The sequence below is a fragment of the Culex pipiens genome, chromosome 2 (genome assembly GCF_016801865.2).
Source record: "Culex pipiens pallens isolate TS chromosome 2, TS_CPP_V2, whole genome shotgun sequence".
NCBI classification, from domain to species: Eukaryota; Metazoa; Arthropoda; class Insecta; order Diptera; family Culicidae; genus Culex; species Culex pipiens.
In genome coordinates, this window is record NC_068938.1 from 208,892 (window position 1) to 231,984 (window position 23,093).

Genomic DNA, 23,093 nt, shown 5'->3' on the forward strand with positions numbered 1-23,093 from the left:
TTACCTGATTTTTGGCAACTTTGGTCATTTCGGTCATTTTGGTCATTTTGGTAATTTCGGTCGTTTCGGTCATTTTGGTAATTTTGGTCATTTTGGTCATTTTGATAATTTTGGTAATTTTGGAAATTTCGGTCATTTTGGTAATTTTGATGATTTTGGTCATTATGGTCATTTGGGACATTTTGGACATTTTGGACATTTTTGTCATTTTGGACATTTTTGTCATTTTGGTCATTTTGATCATTTTGGTAATTTAGATCATTTTGGTCATTTTGGTAATTTCGGTAATTTTGGTCATTTGAATATTTGGGTCATTTTGGTCGTTTTGGTCATTTCGATCATTTTGGTCATTTCGGTCATTTTGGTCATTTTGGTCATTTTGGTCATTTTGGCCATTTTGGTCATTTTGGTCATTTCGGTAATTTTGGTCATTTGGTTATTTGGGTCACTTTGGTCATTTTGGTCATTTTGGTAATTTCGGTAATTTTGGTTATTTCGGTAATTTTGGTCATTTGGTTATTTGGGTCATTTTGGTCATTTTGGTCATTTTGGTAATTTCGGTCATTATGGTAATTTTGGTCATTTTGATCATTTTGGTCATTTTGGTCATTTTGGTCATTTTGGTCATTTTGGTAATTTCGGTCATTATGGTAATTTTGGTCATTTTGATAAGTGCAGTGCTTCTGGGGACGCGCAGTCCTGTTTTTTTCGCGATAATTTTCGTCTCTTTTGTGTGAATTATGTTCCGTCAGTGCAAGCGGATGGTTGATTTTGTGTGCAAAGTGAAAAAAAAACAATTCACGATTGTGAGATGGATTTTTGTTGTGTTCTTTTTTTGCTTTATTCGCGATCGTGAAAATCAGGAGTGAGTTCCGCTGTTGCTATAATACAAGATCGATCTTGGAATTTATTTATATTAATCGGTGAGTTATTGTGTGCTTAAAGCCCTTTCTTCATCATCGCTGGTTGGAAGACAATTTGACGGTTGTGTTCGTTAGGTTTATCGCGTAAAAAAAATATTTTGATTCATCAAGAACGTTGAGTGGTGCGCGAGTCTTTTTTTATGTTTAAATGACCTTCCCATAGCTCCGTAGCTCGGAGGGCTCGACGTCAGTTGTTTGTGTGTTAAGCCCTCTCCATAGCATCGTAGCTCGAGAGGCAACGAAAATCAATACCTCATCTAGCTAACAGAAAGAAGATCGGAAGGCATTTGATGGTTGAGTTCGTAGCGTCTATTCCTAACAAATTAACAAATTTATGAATTAAATGGTTATATAATTAAAAATCAGACTACGCTATCATCGCAGCATTGCATTTAACACCTCATTTTATAAATAGACATTATCTTTCCACAGCTGGCTGTCTAAGATTAAACAATTTCATTTAAAATTTAACAACAGTTAAACGGGAAATCCGCAGCATCCGATTGTTTGCCTTGAGAATAATATATAAAACCTTTCAACAAACACTATGATTTTGGGTCACATCATCATCTTCTATGATGAATCCTGACCAAGCACCCTACCCTACTAACCCATTTTCAGGTTCCTGGCGCTGGTGAGGTGCAAGCTCAGAGTAAATCAGTTGCCCTAGTAGCAACCTGCGCTAACTAACATTCCCGTCCCTTAAAATCGAGATCTACAAACTGACATGGCGGGCGCCGTTGGTGGCCAATGACTGTTACCTATTCGCAACTGATCTAGTTTTAGCAATCATGGTGTTTTATCTTTTCAGCGCATTCATACATGCTGTTGATAAGGGAAACACCACTAGATCGTCGAAGCCTATGATCAGTAGTGCTGAAAGGATATTACGGTTCTGTTCAGTGCCCCTCCGAACGATGGGTGGTCTCTCATGCTCATGCTCATGCTCATTTCGGTCATTTTGGTAATTTTGTCATTTTGGTCATTTTGGTCATTTTGGTAAATTCGGTAATTTCGGTAATTTCGGTAATTTCGGTAATTTTGATCATTACGGTCATTATGGTCATTATGGTCATTATGGTCATTTTGGTCATTTCGGCCATTTTGGTCATTTTGGTCATTTTTTCATTTTGGTAATTTCAGTAATTTTGGTTATTTCGGTCATTTTGGTAATTTCGGTAATTTCGGTCATTTTGATCATTTCAGTCATTATGGCAATTTTGGTCATTTCGGTCATTTGGTTATTTGGGTCATTTTGGTCATTTTGGTCATTTCGGTCATTTGGTTATTTGGGTCATTTTGGTTATTTTGGTCATTTTGGTCATTTTGGTAATTTCGGTAATTTCGGTCATTTTGGTCATTTTGGTCATTTTGGTCATTTTGGTCATTTTGGTCATTTTGGTCATTTTGGTCATTTTGGTCATTTTGGTCATTTTGGTCATTTTGGTCATTTTGGTCATTTTGGTCATTTTGGTAATTTTGGTCATTTCGGTCATTTTGGTCATTTTGGTCATTTTGGTCATTTTGGTCATTTTGGTCATTTTGGTCATTTTGGTCATTTTGGTCATTTTGGTCATTTTGGTCATTTTGGTCATTTTGGTCATTTTGGTCATTTTGGTCATTTTGGTCATTTTGGTCATTTTGGTCATTTTGGTCATTTTTGGTCATTTTGGTCATTTTGGTAATTTTGGTCATTTTGGTCATTTTGGTCATTTTGGTCATTTTGGTCATTTTGGACATTTTGGACATTTTGGACATTTTGGACATTTTGGTCATTTTGGTCATTTTGGTCATTTTGGTCATTTCGGTCTTTTGGTTATTTGGGTCATTTTGGTCGTTTCGGTCATTTGGGTCATTTTGGTCATTTTGGTCATTTTGGTCATTTTGGTCATTTTGGTCATTTTGGTCATTTTGGTCATTTTGGTCATTTTGGTCATTTTGGTCATTTTGGTCATTTTGGTAATTTCAGTCATTTTGGTCATTTTGGTCATTTTGGTAATTTCAGTCATTATGGTCATTATGGTCATTTTGGTCATTTTGTTCATTTTGGTCATTTTGGAAATTTTGGTCATTTTGGTCATTTTGGTCATTTTGGTCATTTTGGTCATTTTGGTCATTTTGGTAATTTCAGTCATTTTGGTCATTTTGGTCATTTTGGTAATTTCAGTCATTATGGTCATTATGGTCATTTTGGTCATTTTGTTCATTTTGGTCATTTTGGAAATTTCGGTAATTTCGGTAATTTTGATCATTTCAGTCATTATGGCAATTTTGGTCATTTCGGTCATTTGGTTATTTGGGTCATTTTGGTCATTTTGGTAATTTCAGTCATTATGGTCATTATGGTCATTTTGGTCATTTTGGTCATTTTGGTCATTTTGGTCATTTCGGTCATTTTGATCATTTCGGTAATTTCGGTAATTTTGATCATTTCAGTCATTATGGCAATTTTGGTCATTTCGGTCATTTGGTTATTTGGGTCATTTTGATAATTTTGGTCATTTGGTTATTTGGGTCATTTTCGTCATTTTGGGTATTTTGGTCATTTTGGCCATTTCGGTCATTTTGGTCATTTTTTCATTTTGGTAATTTCAGTAATTTTGGTTATTTCGGTCATTTTGGTAATTTTGGTCATTTCGGTCATTTTGATCATTTCAGTCATTATGGCAATTTTGGTCATTTCGGTCATTTGGTTATTTGGGTCATTTTGGTCATTTTGGTCATTTCGGTCATTTGGTTATTTGGGTCATTTTGGTCATTTTGGTCATTTTGGTCATTTTGGTCATTTTGGTCATTTTGGACATTTTGGACATTTTGGACATTTTGGACATTTTGGTCATTTTGGTCATTTTGGTCATTTTGGTCATTTCGGTCTTTTGGTTATTTGGGTCATTTTGGTCGTTTCGGTCATTTGGGTCATTTTGGTCATTTTGGTCATTTTGGTCATTTTGGTCATTTTGGTCATTTTGGTCATTTTGGTCATTTTGGTCATTTTGGTCATTTTGGTCATTTTGGTCATTTTGGTCATTTTGGTAATTTCAGTCATTTTGGTCATTTTGGTCATTTTGGTAATTTCAGTCATTATGGTCATTATGGTCATTTTGGTCATTTTGTTCATTTTGGTCATTTTGGAAATTTCGGTAATTTCGGTAATTTTGATCATTTCAGTCATTATGGCAATTTTGGTCATTTCGGTCATTTGGTTATTTGGGTCATTTTGGTCATTTTGGTAATTTCAGTCATTATGGTCATTATGGTCATTTTGGTCATTTTGGTCATTTTGGTCATTTTGGTCATTTCGGTCATTTTGATCATTTCGGTAATTTCGGTAATTTTGATCATTTCAGTCATTATGGCAATTTTGGTCATTTCGGTCATTTGGTTATTTGGGTCATTTTGGTCATTTTGGTCATTTCGGTCACTTGGTTATTTTGGTCATTATGGTCATTTGGGTCATTTTGGTCATTTTGGTCATTTTGGTAATTTCGGTCATTTTGGTCATTTTCGTCATATCGGTCATTTTGGTCATTTTGGTCATTTTGGTCATTTTGGTCATTTTGGTCATTTTGGTCATTTCGGTCATTTTGGTAATTTCAGTAATTTTGGTTATTTCGGTCATTTTGGTAATTTCGGTAATTTCGGTAATTTTGATCATTTCTAGATTAAATTTTCAAAACAACCTATCCCTCATGGGTTTCCTATGCAGATAGGACCTCTTGAAAATTTAATCGAGATTTCAGTCACAAAGTTCTACTCGACCATTCAAGCAATACTACACAAAACACTAAACTAAACATAAAAAAGCTGCAGTATCCTTGAAACTAAACAAACAAAGTTTGATTCTCCTTGACTTTTGGTTTAAAATGAATTACGCTTTTATGATACTAACTTAATTTCACACGAAAATGCTTTTAACTCCAGGGTTTGGAGCTTTAAAAAAAAATGTTTTACCTGATTTTTGGCAACTTTGGTCATTTCGGTCATTTTGGTCATTTTGGTAATTTCGGTCGTTTCGGTCATTTTGGTAATTTTGGTCATTTTGGTCATTTTGATAATTTTGGTAATTTTGGAAATTTCGGTCATTTTGGTAATTTTGATGATTTTGGTCATTATGGTCATTTGGGACATTTTGGACATTTTGGACATTTTTGTCATTTTGGACATTTTTGTCATTTTGGTCATTTTGGTCATTTTGATCATTTTGGTAATTTTGATCATTTTGGTCATTTTGGTAATTTCGGTAATTTTGGTCATTTGAATATTTGGGTCATTTTGGTCGTTTTGGTCATTTCGATCATTTTGGTCATTTCGGTCATTTTGGTCATTTTGGTCATTTTGGTCATTTTGGCCATTTTGGTCATTTTGGTCATTTCGGTAATTTTGGTCATTTGGTTATTTGGGTCACTTTGGTCATTTTGGTCATTTTGGTAATTTCGGTAATTTTGGTTATTTCGGTAATTTTGGTCATTTGGTTATTTGGGTCATTTTGGTAATTTTTGTCATTTTGGTAATTTCGGTAATTTTGGTCATTTCGGTAATTTTGGTCATTTGGTTATTTGGGTCATTTTGGTCATTTTGGTCATTTTGGTCATTTTGGTCATTCTGGTCATTTTGGTCATTTTGGTAATTTCGGTCATTATGGTAATTTTGGTCATTTTGATCATTTTGGTCATTTTGGTCATTTTGGTCATTTTGGTCATTTTGGTAATTTCGGTCATTATGGTAATTTTGGTCATTTTGATAAGTGCAGTGCTTCTGGGGACGCGCAGTCCTGTTTTTTTCGCGATAATTTTCGTCTCTTTTGTGTGAATTATGTTCCGTCAGTGCAAGCGGATGGTTGGTTTTGTGTGCAAAGTGAAAAAAAAAAACAATTCACGATTGTGAGATGGATTTTTGTTGTGTTCTTTTTTTGCTTTATTCGCGATCGTGAAAATCATTGCTATAAAACAAGATCGATCTTGGAATTTATTTATATTAATCGGTGAGTTATTGTGTGCTTAAAGCCCTTTCTTCATCATCGCTGGTTGGAAGACAATTTGACGGTTGTGTTCGTTAGGTTTATCGCGTAAAAAAAATATTTTGATTCATCAAGAACGTTGAGTGGTGCGCGAGTCTTTTTTTATGTTTAAATGACCTTCCCATAGCTCCGTAGCTCGGAGGGCTCGACGTCAGTTGTTTGTGTGTTAAGCCCTCTCCATAGCATCGTAGCTCGAGAGGCAACGAAAATCAATACCTCATCTAGCTAACAGAAAGAAGATCGGAAGGCATTTGATGGTTGAGTTCGTAGCGTCTATTCCTAACAAATTAACAAATTTATGAATTAAATGGTTATATAATTAAAAATCAGACTACGCTATCATCGCAGCATTGCATTTAACACCTCATTTTATAAATAGACATTATCTTTCCACAGCTGGCTGTCTAAGATTAAACAATTTCATTTAAAATTTAACAACAGTTAAACGGGAAATCCGCAGCATCCGATTGTTTGCCTTGAGAATAATATATAAAACCTTTCAACAAACACTATGATTTTGGGTCACATCATCATCTTCTATGATGAATCCTGACCAAGCACCCTACCCTACTAACCAATTTTCAGGTTCCTGGCGCTGGTGAGGTGCAAGCACAGAGTAAATCAGTTGCCCTAGTAGCAACCTGCGCTAACTAACATTCCCGTCCCTTAAAATCGAGATCTACAAACTGACATGGCGGGCGCCGTTGGTGGCCAATGACTGTTACCTATTCGCAACTGATCTAGTTTTAGCAATCATGGTGTTTTATCTTTTCAGCGCATTCATACATGCTGTTGATAAGGGAAACACCACTAGATCGTCGAAGCCTATGATCAGTAGTGCTGAAAGGATATTACGGTTCTGTTCAGTGCCCCTCCGAACGATGGGTGGTCTCTCATGCTCATGCTCATGCTCATTTCGGTCATTTTGGTAATTTTGTCATTTTGGTCATTTTGGTCATTTTGGTAAATTCGGTAATTTCGGTAATTTCGGTAATTTCGGTAATTTTGATCATTTCGGTCATTATGGTCATTATGGTCATTATGGTCATTTTGGTCATTTCGGCCATTTCGGTCATTTTGGTCATTTTTTCATTTTGGTAATTTCAGTAATTTTGGTTATTTCGGTCATTTTGGTAATTTTGGTCATTTCGGTCATTTTGATCATTTCAGTCATTATGGCAATTTTGGTCATTTCGGTCATTTGGTTATTTGGGTCATTTTGGTCATTTTGGTCATTTCGGTCATTTGGTTATTTGGGTCATTTTGGTTATTTTGGTCATTTTGGTCATTTTGGTAATTTCGGTAATTTCGGTCATTTTGGTCATTTTGGTCATTTTGGTCATTTTGGTCATTTTGGTCATTTTGGTCATTTTGGTCATTTTGGTCATTTTGGTCATTTTGGTCATTTTGGTCATTTTGGTCATTTTGGTCATTTTGGTCATTTTGGTCATTTTGGTCATTTCGGTCATTTTGGTCATTTTGGTCATTTTGGTCATTTTGGTCATTTTGGTCATTTTGGTCATTTTGGTCATTTTGGTCATTTTGGTCATTTTGGTCATTTTGGTCATTTTGGTCATTTTGGTCATTTTTGGTCATTTTGGTCATTTTGGTAATTTTGGTCATTTTGGTCATTTTGGTCATTTTGGTCATTTTGGTCATTTTGGACATTTTGGACATTTTGGACATTCTGGACATTTTGGTCATTTTGGTCATTTTGGTCATTTTGGTCATTTCGGTCTTTTGGTTATTTGGGTCATTTTGGTCGTTTCGGTCATTTGGGTCATTTTGGTCATTTTGGTCATTTTGGTCATTTTGGTCATTTTGGTCATTTTGGTCATTTTGGTCATTTTGGTCATTTTGGTCATTTTGGTCATTTTGGTCATTTTGGTCATTTTGGTCATTTTGGTAATTTCAGTCATTTTGGTCATTTTGGTCATTTTGGTAATTTCAGTCATTATGGTCATTATGGTCATTTTGGTCATTTTGTTCATTTTGGTCATTTTGGAAATTTCGGTAATTTCGGTAATTTTGATCATTTCAGTCATTATGGCAATTTTGGTCATTTCGGTCATTTGGTTATTTGGGTCATTTTGGTCATTTTGGTAATTTCAGTCATTATGGTCATTATGGTCATTTTGGTCATTTTGGTCATTTTGGTCATTTTGGTCATTTCGGTCATTTTGATCATTTCGGTAATTTCGGTAATTTTGATCATTTCAGTCATTATGGCAATTTTGGTCATTTCGGTCATTTGGTTATTTGGGTCATTTTGGTCATTTTGGTCATTTCGGTCACTTGGTTATTTTGGTCATTTGGGTCATTTTGGTCATTTTGGTCATTTTGGTAATTTCGGTCATTTTGGTCATTTTCGTCATTTCGGTCATTTTGGTCATTTTGGTCATTTTGGTCATTTTGGTCATTTTGGTCATTTTGGTCATTTCGGTCATTTTGGTAATTTCAGTAATTTTGGTTATTTCGGTCATTTTGGTAATTTCGGTAATTTCGGTAATTTTGATCATTTCTAGATTAAATTTTCAAAACAACCTATCCCTCATGGGTTTCCTATGCAGATAGGACCTCTTGAAAATTTAATCGAGATTTCAGTCATTATGGCAATTTTGGTCATTTCGGTCATTTGGTTATTTGGGTCATTTTGGTAATTTTGGTCATTTCGGTCATTTGGTTATTTGGGTCATTTTCGTCATTTTGGGTATTTTGGTCATTTTGGTCATTTTGGTCATTTTGGTCATTTTGGTCATTTTGGTCATTTTGGTTCATTTTGGACATTTTGGTCATTTTGGTCATTTTGGAAATTTCGGTCATTTTGGTCATTTTGGTCATTTTGGTCATTTTGGTCATTTTGGACATTTTGGACATTTTGGACATTTTGGTCATTTTGGTCATTTTGGTCATTTCGGTCTTTTGGTTATTTGGGTCATTTTGGTCGTTTCGGTCATTTGGGTCATTTTGGTCATTTTGGTCATTTTGGTCATTTTGGTCATTTTGGTCATTTTGGTCATTTTGGTCATTTTGGTAATTTCAGTCATTTTGGTCATTTTGGTCATTTTGGTAATTTCAGTCATTATGGTCATTATGGTCATTTTGGTCATTTTGTTCATTTTGGTCATTTTGGTCATTTCGGTCATTTTGGAAATTTCGGTAATTTCGGTAATTTTGATCATTTCAGTCATTATGGCAATTTTGGTCATTTCGGTCATTTGGTTATTTGGGTCATTTTGGTCATTTTGGTAATTTCAGTCATTATGGTCATTATGGTCATTTTGGTCATTTTGGTCATTTTGGTCATTTTGGTCATTTCGGTCATTTTGATCATTTCGGTAATTTCGGTAATTTTGATCATTTCAGTCATTATGGCAATTTTGGTCATTTCGGTCATTTGATTATTTGGGTCATTTTGGTCATTTTGGTCATTTCGGTCATTTGGTTATTTGGGTCATTTGGGTCATTTTGGTCATTTTGGTCATTTTGGTAATTTCGGTCATTTTGGTCATTTTCGTCATTTCGGTCATTTTGGACATTTTGGACATTTTGGACATTTTGGTCATTTTGGTCATTTTGGTCATTTCGGTCTTTTGGTTATTTGGGTCATTTTGGTCGTTTCGGTCATTTGGGTCATTTTGGTCATTTTGGTCATTTTGGTTCATTTTGGACATTTTGGTCATTTTGGTCATTTTGGAAATTTCGGTCATTTTGGTCATTTTGGTCATTTGGGTCATTTTGGTCATTTTGGTCATTTTGGACATTTTGGACATTTTGGACATTTTGGACATTGTGGTCATTTTGGTCATTTTGGTCATTTCGGTCTTTTGGTTATTTGGGTCATTTTGGTCGTTTCGGTAATTTCGGTAATTTTGATCATTTCAGTCATTATGGCAATTTTGGTCATTTCGGTCATTTGGTTATTTGGGTCATTTTGGTCATTTTGGTCATTTCGGTCATTTGGTTATTTGGGTCATTTGGGTCATTTTGGTCATTTTGGTCATTTTGGTAATTTCGGTCATTTTGGTCATTTTCGTCATTTCGGTCATTTTGGTCATTTTGGTCATTTTGGTCATTTTGGTCATTTTGGTCATTTTGGTCATTTCGGTCATTTTGGTAATTTCAGTAATTTTGGTTATTTCGGTCATTTTGGTAATTTCGGTAATTTCGGTAATTTTGATCATTTCTAGATTAAATTTTCAAAACAACCTATCCCTCATGGGTTTCCTATGCAGATAGGACCTCTTGAAAATTTAATCGAGATTTCAGTCATTATGGCAATTTTGGTCATTTCGGTCATTTGGTTATTTGGGTCATTTTCGTCATTTTGGGTATTTTGGTCATTTTGGTCTTTTTGGTCATTTTGGTCATTTTGGTCATTTTGGTCATTTTGGACATTTTGGACATTTTGGTCATTTTGGTCATTTTGGTTCATTTTGGACATTTTGGTCATTTTGGTCATTTTGGAAATTTCGGTCATTTTGGTCATTTTGGTCATTTTGGTCATTTTGGTCATTTTGGTAATTTCAGTCATTATGGTCATTATGGTCATTATGGTCATTTTGGTCATTATGGTAATTATGGTAATTTCGGTCATTTTGGTAATTTCGGTCATTTTGGTAATTTCGGTCATTTTGGTAATTTCGGTCATTTTGGTTATTTCGGTCATTTTGGTTATTTCGGTCTTTTTGGTCATTTTGGTTATTTTGGTTATTTGGGTCATTTGGATTTTGGCAGAATAGGAATAATACTTTCAAATAATTTCAATCATTTAACCCAATATCTTTCTGGTTGCAGGTCAAATAACTTACTACTGGGACCAACGTATCTTTGATTCATATTACAATGAAATTTTTTACAAACAATTTATTAACGTTTCCCAAAGCACATTAGTTTCGTATGACAGTCGTTTTTCGATTCCTCGTGACGGTAATTTTCAAGCATATAAAAATTTTATTTTAAAACAAATTCCGATGGCCGATGGAATCAACGTGTATGGTCTGAACGAAAATGCAAATATTCAACATCTGAAATCGCAGTCATCCTATATACTTGAAATGCTGCGCAAGGTACCGCTTGATCCACAGGCTATTTCATCATTTCAAATTAAACCTTATGTTAGCATGGATTTTGAAAACGTAAGACATTTTTTTCATCATCAACTTGCATGAAAGTGCCGAAAGAATCTTGTCATTGTTATTTCCATTCTTCAAACATAATGCTTTTAACAACATGCATCTGATTTTCAGGTGAAGCAAACAATCCAAGAGCTGCTAACAAAACTTCCTGTTTACCTAGACTATGATAATGCAGTAAGAATTGTAGGTGCAAACAGAACCCCTGTAAGTGATGCTTTGCTGCTCGAGATACATTCATACAATCAAATCGTGAGGCTTGTTAGAAAAAATCTTGAGCAAACATTTGCCATATTATTAGGAGAGCGTTGTTTGAATGAAGAATACGAAGACTTTTTAGAGCATTTCAGACAAAACCGAGTGCCACATGCTTGGCTACGATACCCAACAAACAAATGCATCTCCGATTGGATATACGATCTCAGATGCAGAGTCGAATTCTTCCGAATGTGGTCTGAAACTGGTCAACTCTCAACGAACATTGTTCTTGGATATTTTATAAGGCCAGTCATGTTTCTAGATAGCGTATTGCAGGTAGTTTACTTTTTTAAGCTTGCGTACCCCCAGTGAAACTTACCATTTCCAATGATTTTTGTTTTAGCTCTTCGCCAGCGCCAATGATATTTCAGTCACGGATGCTGAATGGAAAGTTACTGTATTTACCACAATGAAACCTATTGTTAAGTTTGCTATCGCAGATGGATTTATTGCTCGAGAAATTTACCTGCAAAATGGAGGTTGGGACCTAGAAAAACAATGTTTGAAAGAGCCTAATATTTTACAAATGTGTTCTCCGATGCCACCCACACATTTTAAGCCTGTCGTCAAGAAAGACGATGTAAACGAACGAGATTTTGCATGTCCCTGCTTTTATGGCCCCAGCCGTAGTGAAGAATCATTTATTTGTACGCTATACCTTAAAACGGGAGACTTCCCGAAAGAAAAATGGGCGAACTATAATACCGCATTGACACTTACAAATTGAATGGATCTGATAAATATATATTTCTGGAATTCAATTGTACAAAAAATATGTTTCTATTAAGATTTCGTAATGATAAACACTAATCATGAGCATAATAAAATCAGATAAATTCACTTTTTGCCAATATTAAACGACTTATAGAGAAAATAACCAACTGACATAAACGTATTTATTTGCCAACTACATACCACAATCATAATACTATTGTACTTATATGACTAGTGAACTTCTCTAATCCAGTTTGAATAGAAAAGTGTTTATTTCAAATAATAATTTATGTTTGGCTTTAAATTCTAGTTAGTGTTGCAGATAAGTCTATTTCAGAAATTTTGCAGAGCGGTTCTTATTTAGACGGGATGTTTTCATTTAGAACAATTTATAGGCTTCCTCTGATCTATAATCTCATCTTGCTCGTACATTTCACTAATAAATTAATATTAAAACAAGTTATCGCACCAATCGTTGTTTGTAGTCCAGATTTAGTTTGTAAGAAAATTGGATGATTATGCATCAATTACGCACCATTTTAAAAATCTGAATTTTTAGATTTCACTGGAATAATCATAATTTAAAATAATCTTGTTTAACCATTTTAAGGCTCTTTTTTTAAGGCACAATTTTTTCTATGCTACACACACAAAATAAAGTCTTGAATACACTTGTTATTGAAATCTTAATTTGTATGGCACTTCTTTAATGGTTTTAATGATTGAATTCAACAGTTCAGACTTGATAATTCGAAGTCCTTTTCAAAGATTTTTTTAGCACAAATGTAAACATGACTTAAAACATGCTATGAAGTGGTTTGGGAATGCGTAATACAAAAATTGTGGTGATGAAATGAAGAAAATATTTAACCAGAATGTTTTACTAACGTGCTCTGAGATTATGGGCGCCATCTTGAATTGCTCATTCTCACATAAACAATCTTGGAATGCACATTCTCATATTCGTAAATTCAAAACATGGAACGAGCAAACACGGGTCTTAAAATTGCAACAAGTTTTCTAATACATCTTCTTGGTGTAAACGCAAACGCTTGTGTCAAAATCACAGTGGCAGAAAATGTAATCAAGGATTTGGTATAAATTATAGATACATTATTCGTGATTTTTTCATGTTTCGATTATCCGAAAATCTTTGGATAATAGTACTTCGGATAAAGAGGCCTTTATTAAATTTTAAATTATTTACCAGGAAAAAATATGAGTTTTTTATTATTGAAAATTCCATGCATCGAAAATGCTAATATTTAAATCATACATTCATTCTTTTATCTGTTCATCTTATATTGTGTATTGTTCTTTTTTTCGAAACTATTTGTATTCACATTATTATGCTTTATACTGTTAACTGGGGCGAATCGGGACTACATCTGAATAGGCTCAGCATTTTATTTTCATATGATGGTATTCATCTATTTCCTAATTAAAAAATATTAGGAATCATATACATCATTTTAAACATCATAAGCTGCTTACTTTACTAGCTGGCTTGCTTATTCATGTTCATTCCAAGGAAATTGATCCTGCTCTATTTTATTTTAAAATTTATTTACACTACAATTTTGGGAAGGAATCTCTCAAGTTAAATGATTGTGTAGTTTTAAGGCAGACTATCAACAACTAGACTTTAAAAGCGATACTAAGAGCGTCCTTTTTTGCCGGACATTTCCCTTTAGCAATGTTGTAACGTCCATATTCACATCTAGGCTCCTCACAGCGATTATTCATGATGCACCTAGGGGAAAGAATTATTAATATTAGGGTAGTTTATGCGCTTGATAAATTAAGCTTTACCTTCGATTATCCATCGAAAAATGCTCTAGACCACGCTTGAATTGATCGCACTGTGAATCACTGGACGAGCAATCGCAAAAGCATCGGTTGTCATTATCGACAACACGCTGAAAGTACGTTGGGCAGTTGCAGATTGGTGGTTTAGTTGGTGTCGCCACTATTGAAACGGATGGTGTTCTACGATTTATTGATTCGTGCCGATTGATGCACGCACACTCGGTGTGATTGATAAAACTCAGCCTTTCAATTGTTGACCTTGATCCAACAGCTTTGACCTGAAATTAGGAGATATTGAGTTAGATCAGGCATGCTGCTGAATCATTTGCTTTCATCTTATTGAACATACAAAAAAATAAAGTTCAACCGTTGAATTTTTTGAAGCTGCACATGTTTTTGCCTGTGGACAACATCCGACATCGTCACCGCATCGATGAAGTATTGTACAGTGTGGCGTGTATTGCTTTGTTGGATCATTTGAAGCTAATACAATTTTTGGTTTAGGAACATTACAATTCCCCTCTCGTCGAAGTTTGGCAACATGGAACTTTGCCATATTTGCATCTACAAAAAAACATTGTCTAAAATTAACAACTCTACACACATTTCTTGTTTAAACATCTTACCTGCTGCATAAACTTCTTTGGACAGAACTTTATTGTTTTCTCTGGTAGTATCAACACTGTTGGAAAGTGAATGCTGTAATGTTTAATTTTAGTTTAACTTCGTATCTCAAGTGTGCTTTACAGTCCAGATTCGATTATCCATAGTTCGAATATCCAACGATTTTGAAAAAAAAACTTTGAATAATCAAACAATGAAATCAAAACCACGATGGTTTGACACCGAATGTTGCCAGAATATCGTGTTATTTTTTTATTGGTTTAACACTCAACGATCAAACAAACTTCCATTTGTTTTGTTTAAAAGAGTGCCTGAGCGCCGTGTAAAAAGTTATAGTTAGTCACTTAATAGTTTCACGACGTCAAACCTCCAGAAGTTATGTGTTTTTTTAGATTTAATTTGAGTTCTGCTAAATTTGTTAAAAAGTTAATAGTCAATTATCCGAAATATTTGTTTACGATGTCTTCGATTATCGAGTTTGGACTGTAATAAATTAAATAAGTGTTAGGATTTTTTCTACCACCACCAACTGAACAACCGTCATGTGAAATACTTTGCCTTATTATTCTATTTAGGGGAAGGTGGGGCAAGTATAACAAGCTAAGGAAATGCTCGTTAAACCCCATTAAAAACCTAAATAAATCAGTCGGATTTTTTGATAATTATCTTATTCCACGTCTATACTAAGACTTTTATAGAACAGGTTTTTAAAAAAAATCAAGTTTTTGACTGTAAAAAATTGATTGTAAAATTATTATTCGTGCGTTCTACGCAACTAGTGGGGCAAGACGAACATCCCATTGGGGCAAGAGGAACAATGAATGGAACAACATGTTAATTTGCTAACAATTGAACTGTTATCACTTTGTCACATCAGATTAGAAGATATTTGAAACGTTACTTTCATTTTTAGATAAATCAAGCCTTACCCGAAAAACTTCGTTCTGCCTTTTTTTCGTTTATTGACGTTTTTTTTTGCTTTTTTGCTTATTCAGCCTCCTGTGATCAAATTTGATTTTACGTAACTTGGTCCATACAATTTGTCAATGCTCCGGAATCGGTTACAGAGTGGTCAAAGCGTCAATTAGTTTATACGAACCCAACGCAACAAATAGCTCCTCGATCCGACGCTCCGTACTGAACTGATTCGCGTTCGAACAAAACCGTGGAAATTTTATGTATACATAGATAGATAATAATATTTTACTAATATTTTGATCGTTTTTGCGTATAAAATAAATTACTTAGATGATAAATAGTAAACTTTCATAATAACACTATGGGACAATTTATGTTAACAATTGTTTATCAATTTTTAAGTACTTTTATTTATTTATTTCCCAGTAAAACATGTTGTTGCAGCAATTCGTATTTTATTTTTTATGCTTAAAATCCATATGGTACACTTGCCCCACTAGGGTGTAATATCAAAATCGATTTTCCAGCACAGCAATTTTTCAGTTCCTTTTGGGGTCCTAAACAACTCCCCAAAGTTTGGGAACGATTGGTTCAGTCCTCACTTTGCGCAAAGCGATTCAATTTTCCATATAAATTTGTATGGGAAAAACCATTTTTTTGGATTTTGATATTTATAAATCCACGTTTCACGCTGTACTAAAACCGGATTCATATTCGGATGCTCTGGAATGTGCTCTACAACTTTCCCGAAGAGAGTATGGTGCTAGCTTGTCCCTGAAAGAAGATACAGCGTCCTCAAAACTCGTCTAAAACGTGATTTTCGAGCAAAAAACACGTTTTAGACGAGTTTTGAACAAGCTGTATCTTTTTATAGGAGCAAGTTAGCACCATACTCTCTTCGGGAAAGTTGTAGAGCACCTTCCAGAGCATCTGAATATGAATCCGGTTTTAGTACAGCGTAAAACGTGGATTTTATAAAAATCAAAATCCAAAAAAATGGTTTTTCCCATACAAATTTATATGGAAAATTGAATCGCTTTGCGCAAAGTGAGGACTAAACCAATCGTTCCCAAACTTTGGGGAGTTGTTTAGGACCCCAAAAGGAACTGAAAAATGGTTGTGCTCGCTAAATTTGGACAACTTTATTTTTTTCCATACAACCATATTACACCCTATTGCCCCACCTGAATAAAGCTTTTCAAAATCTCTCAACAAAAATAACCAAATGATAAATCATACTTTATCACTGATAGAGATACTACTGATCTAGAATAAATAGCATTTTGATAAAATGAACTTAAAAATGAACCCTAAGTCTTATTTTGGGCTTTCCAAATGTTATAAGAAAACAAAGGATTTGAAAAAAATCCCATTCAATCTTGTGTCCCTTGGCGTTTTCGTCATTTTTGTGGTTAGTAGAATTAACTAGTTGCAAATTTATTGGAAACATTTTTCCACAAATTTCAATACCATTTAAGTGATCCTAGGGCTTATAATCTGCAAACCCTATTTATTTTGAGTTGAAAAAGTTTTGCTTGATATTTTTGATGAAAGAGCAAAGCATGATTACAAAACTCATTTAAGAAATTCATTTTTGACGCTATGACAGTGTATAAATTATGTAGGATTTTTTCGACAAACATAGAAAACATGAAAGAGGAGAAACATTTATGCATGATCCATAGCCTAAAATTGCTTTGTTTGTTTGGTCAGTCAATTTCAACACTATAGGGCCATCCATAAACCACGTGGGCACTCAAGTGTAGCGGAGATTTGCGATTGTCGATTTCTCAATACATTTTTTTGTGTGAAGCAATGTCCACGAGGGAAGATGGAGGGAATTGTCCAAAAAGTGTTTATAGTTTATGGATAGCTCCTATACTACAAATCGGCTTAACCTTTTTGAAGAAAGCAACAGCCTCTAGGAGATGTTGAGATATCAAGATAAGCCCTGCGGTAATAAACCACCGCTTCATCTTAACTCTCGGTTAGCTTTTCTCGGCTCCAGTGGGGATGGAGAAAAATAATAATCTTTTTAAATAAGCTTTACTAATTTTTTGTTTTTGAATAGCTTTGACCAGCATGATTTAAACTCAAAATAAATTTTCTGATTTTAAACCAATTTATTGATATCAAATATTAAAGGAAAAGAACGTGATATGTCCTCTTGAACAAGGAATGGAATAAATTTAGAAAATGGGCAGCTAAGGGTTAAAAAGTTCCACTAAGGAATTGCTGGTTTGATTTGATATTTGATGGTATATTTTCGATCAAGCTGTTAACAAAAGTCAACCTTTTGCCATGAACAATACACGGATAGAAATCCTGTCCGAAAAACCGTAAACAAATTGTTTTAAAATCGATAACATCGATTGTTTTCGATTTCGTTTACAATGTTTTCAAATCTGAATATGTATCTTGTAGTTTACTATGCATACTTTTTTCTTTAAATATCAGGGATAAAAAAAACAATACGTAACTCAAATAGAGGAGAAAAGGCGTCTGGCGATTGTGTTACGATCCATGCATTATTTTTATTTATATTGAAGAATTTAAGAATTCGAAAATTTAGGTTTCGTATTATTTGGAAGAAATATTTTTACTATTTTTTTTAATAACCATTATCAACAAACATTATGTACTATTTTTGAATACTTTTGTAAAAAAAATACTTTTTTGTTGTTATAAATAAAATACTTTTTTACAATGTTATAAATGTTGATGTCATGCGAGCCTATTTACTGAACAATACTTAAGAATCAAGGCGTTACAATCACTAAATTATTCTCATCTTGTTTGAAAACATTTGCAAATCTGAACAGCATTGCGTTTTCAGTGTGCCAATATGCCAAAAGAGTATCGATATATTCAGATGCATGGCAAGTTGAAGAGAAAATTGAGACATTCAAAGCTGCCCCAGAGGAACGACTCGGTTAGTACCTTGTTACCCTTCTAGCTGGACTAGCTCACGCCAATTAATCAACCAGAAATAATCTCTAGCTGCCCCATTCCAATCACGATTTTGTATTCCAGGCAACGACGCTTGTGATGCTTAAACCGTATGTTTAAGCGTTACTGGCAGCATCATATTAGAGAAAAATAGAGTAGATATGGCCATGACGTGACACCTTAGGGATAAGATTGCGGCACCAAGTGGAGCACTATTCAATCCAAGCTTGAAAGTGAATACTTGGGTGCGTATTGAAAAAAATGTCTCATACGCAACAGCATTCTAAAAAGTTTTATTCTAGTTTTGTGTTTAAGTTAAAATACACATGGTTTAGAACCTCAACTCAACAGTGATAAAGTGAGACGTGCCTTAAGGTGGTGGTAGTTTGTTGTGACAAAGTATTGTTCCTAATTACCATACTTACTTTTGCTTCCACAGCATCATCATTATCTTGATGTAAGCTGTTATCAAATTTATTGTTGACATTACTATAATCTTGTTCCTGAATAAGTTTCGTGCTGTCTGCTACCGTCACTGAGTTCGTTGTTGTACTATATCCAGCATCACCCTGAGCCTCGGTATCGTAATATTCATCATCATAATCATCTTCATCGTCGTCTTCTTCTTCATACTCATAATCATAGTCATCATCATTTGTATCCTCTTTAGCATGCCTGCTTTTACATTTTTTGTCGCTGCATTTCGTGTTTAAGGCTTGCAAAGATTTTGTCAGCACGCTTGAGTCTCTCTTCAAGTGGTCTTTGTAGTATGGCGAATTACTTTTGTAACTGTTGAGCAATTCTTCGAAATAGTTATTGGTATGGTGAGTTGACTTTTTTGAATCACCAGAACTTTTATGTTTTTTCGTGCTACTCTTTATTGGCTCAGTTGTAAATGCAGATAATGGCTTGGGCTGGTTTTCAAGCCTAGGATTAGGATTGGATTTTTGCTGGTTTGTGCTGATACTCCTGGAATGGTGAACAAAAAAACGATTTTGATAAACACAATAAAATCATAGAGATTTATTCATTTTCAAATAAATTGAAAAGTTGATACTTTTTTTCCAGGGCTGTGGACTCATGTAGAATTGTCAACGCGTTGCAGCGGTTCCAACACCAACTCTGGCTTCTTTTTAAATTAAGCGAGATATAACAAACAGATATATCTTCTGTAAATAATTAATTACTAATAGGAGCACAATAAATATTTGTTCTTTTTTTTTTGAATCAGTATTAAAATAGTATAAAGGCAAACGTTCTTTTTTTTTCGATACCGGTAAAAAAATCGCCAGATATGTTTTTTGTCATTCTGGTTATGTCAATGACATAACCTCCTACGATAAAATTATTGACATGAAGCGTAACAAAAAAGACGATCCAATTACCTTCGTTTTCCTGGGTTACGTAATGAAAGAACGATCCTATTTTTTTACATTTTATCAACTCTAGTCAGTAACTTTAATGGAACGATACAAATTTTCAAACAATTATCTAAATTTCGGAATGAAAACTACGAGAAATTTGTACATGTATGTCACATACGGGAGTTTTCAGTTTTCTGCGCTATTCAATTAGGTCATGTCTAGAAATAAATCCCACCGTACTACTTCTCATTAGAACAGCTGACAGCATCGCAAGGTAAAATAATTCGAGTAAATTTTCCTGCCACTAAAAATATTCACTTTACTGCCTTTGCATAGTTTTGACGCAAGTTTGTGGCAGTAAAACTGAAGCAGTTTTTCAATTGATCAATTAATATCAAGGAAGTTGATGTTTCATTTCAATATAAAAATACATTTTCTTTGCATTCAGCTTTAAGTGCTCATCGTCACCAATTAGTTAATATGTTTACCGCACACATTGCGCTCCTCGTACATTCGTGATGCTGTACAGAATCGTTCCGTTGGGAGCATTTGTTGCAAAACGTATAACGATCAATTGCGTGAATGTTTTCTTCTTTGCTTATCAAACACTGCTTCCAACGAAACGGGCATTTGTTTTATAAATATTGTCTGTTTTCTGAGTCACATTTGTTCCGAGAAGTTTAGTAGAAGCAAGCTGTCTGGTGAGGCCGCATTGCTCATCCGCGTGAAATATGTGCAACTTGTCTACGGTCAATTGCAGGCGCAACCTACAGCGAAGTGTCTACAGTACATAAAATATATATTTTTACATATGTAGGTAGGCTTGTTTTGCTTGCACTTGTCTATACTCTCATACTTGATTCCTTTTTAACTGACCCAGCAGCAATACAGAAAGTGAAAGATAAAAAATAACGCGAAACCCTTTTTGATGTGATTTAGTGGCTAGAAATTTGAAGCAGACAGGTTTTACGAAATGGAATCAAGTGAACGCAACAGCACCGCTCACTTTACTTTCCGTTTCAATTTGTGTTCAACTGCACTTCCGTTTTGATTTTAGGCGTTTGGTTTCAAAGCTTCAAAGCCTTAATTATTCTCGTTTCTTACACCCTCTACCCTTTAGCATTTTATCTCTATATAGACTAACTAGATAACGCAACTCTAAATACCAGGACTGGTTTAAAAACACTTTATCTCATTCGAATGTACACAGCGCGAATGCATCTTCGTAAAGTTTCATCATACAGTATACGAACACAATGTTGTTCAAGTCACGGGCGCCACTGTGTGGAAGCTGCTAATTGGTGTTATTAATTTTAATAACCTTGTTATCTATTCATAAAAATGCACAACAAGAGGCGTGCAATAAGACACTGGATTTTTTTCTTCATAACGAACTTGGGAAGTTTCCAAAAAATAATGTAAAGTTTAATGTTTTGCACAAGGATTAATAATTAATGTAAAGGATTGCATACCTAGAATTAGCCCGGTTAAGTCTTGCTCGATGCACACTGTGCGGCGATGACAGCGCGAATGATGAACTGCTGCTAGTCGGGTTAAAGTCCCGCTGGTGCAACCCCCGGTGATGATGAGGTGGCCGTCGCTGGTTCGGATACCAATTTCGGCCAGCAGCTTGAGCAGATTTAAAATTGCTCTTGTGAGAGCGAAGATGATGATCATCTTGCGGGTGGACAATGTGTCGATTTTTCACAAAACTATGTTCGTGTCGCACGTGGTGAAGCGCCGCCGTCGGTTTCGGCGTCGAGACAACCGCCGCATGTTGCCGACGATGAATTTTCGCGACACTATGACCGACAGGACTCGGTATAGAGTCTAGCAATGGGGCGACTGTCGTGTGTGTTTCCACCGGGAAAAATGACTCATCACTGTCATTAATGTTTCCACTACTCGCACCATGGATCGCACCGACACACATTTTTGCTTTCAAAAATAAATGCAAAAGTATGAAATAGAATGCGAGAACTTTCGTAACGCCTATTGATGATCTCATGATCGAACACTTGCTTTAAAAACGAATTACTACGCATGGAAATTCATTCCACCTTTCCTAAGACCGGCCCCACTATTTTATCAGATGATTTTTTTTCTCTACCTCATGCTTCTCAAATAACACCTTTTTCAAAGCCGATTTGTTCCTTCTTATTCTCGACTCACAGTCAGCCACTGCACACACTTTATTTATACTTTTTTTTCTCTAGTTATTCGACACTTTTTTTCAAACCTATCGAGCGTATCCTCATCCGTCGATCAACTGGTCTGGGTTTCGTGAATGCACCGTGTGAATGATATAAAACAATCATTCTTTAATAATTTTCGGTCTTCTTAATTTCGACTCTTTACACACACTTCATTCTTCGCCGGGATGTTATTTGATCATGTAAGATTTAATTGGAACTTTTCTCCGTTCCCTCTGGTTTCTTCCTTTTCACTTGAATCCATCGAGAGCATTGCTTTTTGTTGGGGTTAACTGGCCGACGATTGCACAAACGCACTCTTTCAATTTTGGAACCAAAATTCATATTAGTTAAACGTGGTCATCGCACACCCACAATTCATACACCACGCCAGTTGAATGAGAATAACGCTTTTCATTACGAAATTATCCAAACAGACAAAGAATACGCCGGGAGCAATTATACGAGCGCGATCCGAGTCGTGCGGCTGGCAACGATAGACTGAGAGAAGCAACGATGAAAACTCAGAGTTAAGTTCGCGCCACTCCACACCAGACCGAACAAACAGTCAATTCTACTCATCGCGCAAGCTGCGAGACTTGTACCAACTACAAAAACATAAAAAAATGAATCCTTTAAAAAAAATGGTTGATAAATCAATCTGAAAACAATTAATCAATCAAGATGTTAATGGTACCAGCCACGCGTACAACACAGCAGCCTTTGATGATTATATTTTGGGCAAAACCCAAACATGTGATTATCCAATCAATTCTGCGCAGACAAACTTTTTTTTTCGCCTTTTACAAAGTACACAGTTAACGCGTGGCTTATATTTTTTACACACGCGCGCTCGTGGTGCACTTACTCTCGCGTAAAATGTGCACGCATCACAATGGACCGCATCCAGAGCTTCTCAGCGCTTGTCTCGACTCGTCTCGGCTCTCGCAATTTTTCTTCGCGATGGGTGAAGGTTAGTGTTCTCAGTCCGACCGACCGACCGACAGCGAGCATCTCCCGGAATTTCGGACGCGAAAGCACCGCAAAGCGTTGAAAAATAAAGGGAAAAAATACCTTAAACAACGCAGCGGCAGGCCGCGAGATCAAGGAAGAAACGAAACGAGAGAAACAGCAAAGCAGGCCGGCCCCGATAGGGTCAAGGGACCACGCAGCGTACCGAATCGGCGCCG

General features: G+C 35.2%; 2 protein-coding genes across 4 annotated transcripts in view; one reads left to right on the top strand and one right to left on the bottom strand.

The window, feature by feature from the left end:
* LOC120429073 (dynein axonemal heavy chain 2-like) overlaps positions 1-12,270 on the top strand; it is a 26,869-nt gene extending 14,599 nt beyond the window's left edge. For 2 of the 3 annotated variants that reach the window (XM_039594220.2, XM_039594223.2), the window contains 3 exons: positions 10,738-11,078; positions 11,190-11,609; positions 11,677-12,270. In XM_039594220.2, coding sequence (XP_039450154.1) covers positions 10,738-11,078; positions 11,190-11,609; positions 11,677-12,060 — 1,145 coding nt within the window. In that variant the 3' untranslated portion in view covers positions 12,061-12,270. Of the gene's footprint in view, positions 1-10,737; positions 11,079-11,189; positions 11,610-11,676 lie in introns of those variants that run through there. The other variant, XM_039594222.2, reaches the window with a different exon arrangement.
* Positions 12,208-22,415, bottom strand: LOC120429075 (uncharacterized). The gene is made up of 6 exons (XM_039594230.2): positions 21,184-22,415; positions 18,773-19,316; positions 14,483-14,555; positions 14,206-14,420; positions 13,860-14,134; positions 12,208-13,800 (listed from the first exon to the last, which is right to left on the bottom strand). The coding sequence occupies exons 1-6, from the start codon at positions 21,717-21,719 to the stop codon at positions 13,686-13,688; spliced, it is 1,758 nt and encodes a 585-aa protein (XP_039450164.1). The 5' UTR covers positions 21,720-22,415; the 3' UTR covers positions 12,208-13,685.
* Positions 22,416-23,093: the final 678 nt, after the last annotated feature.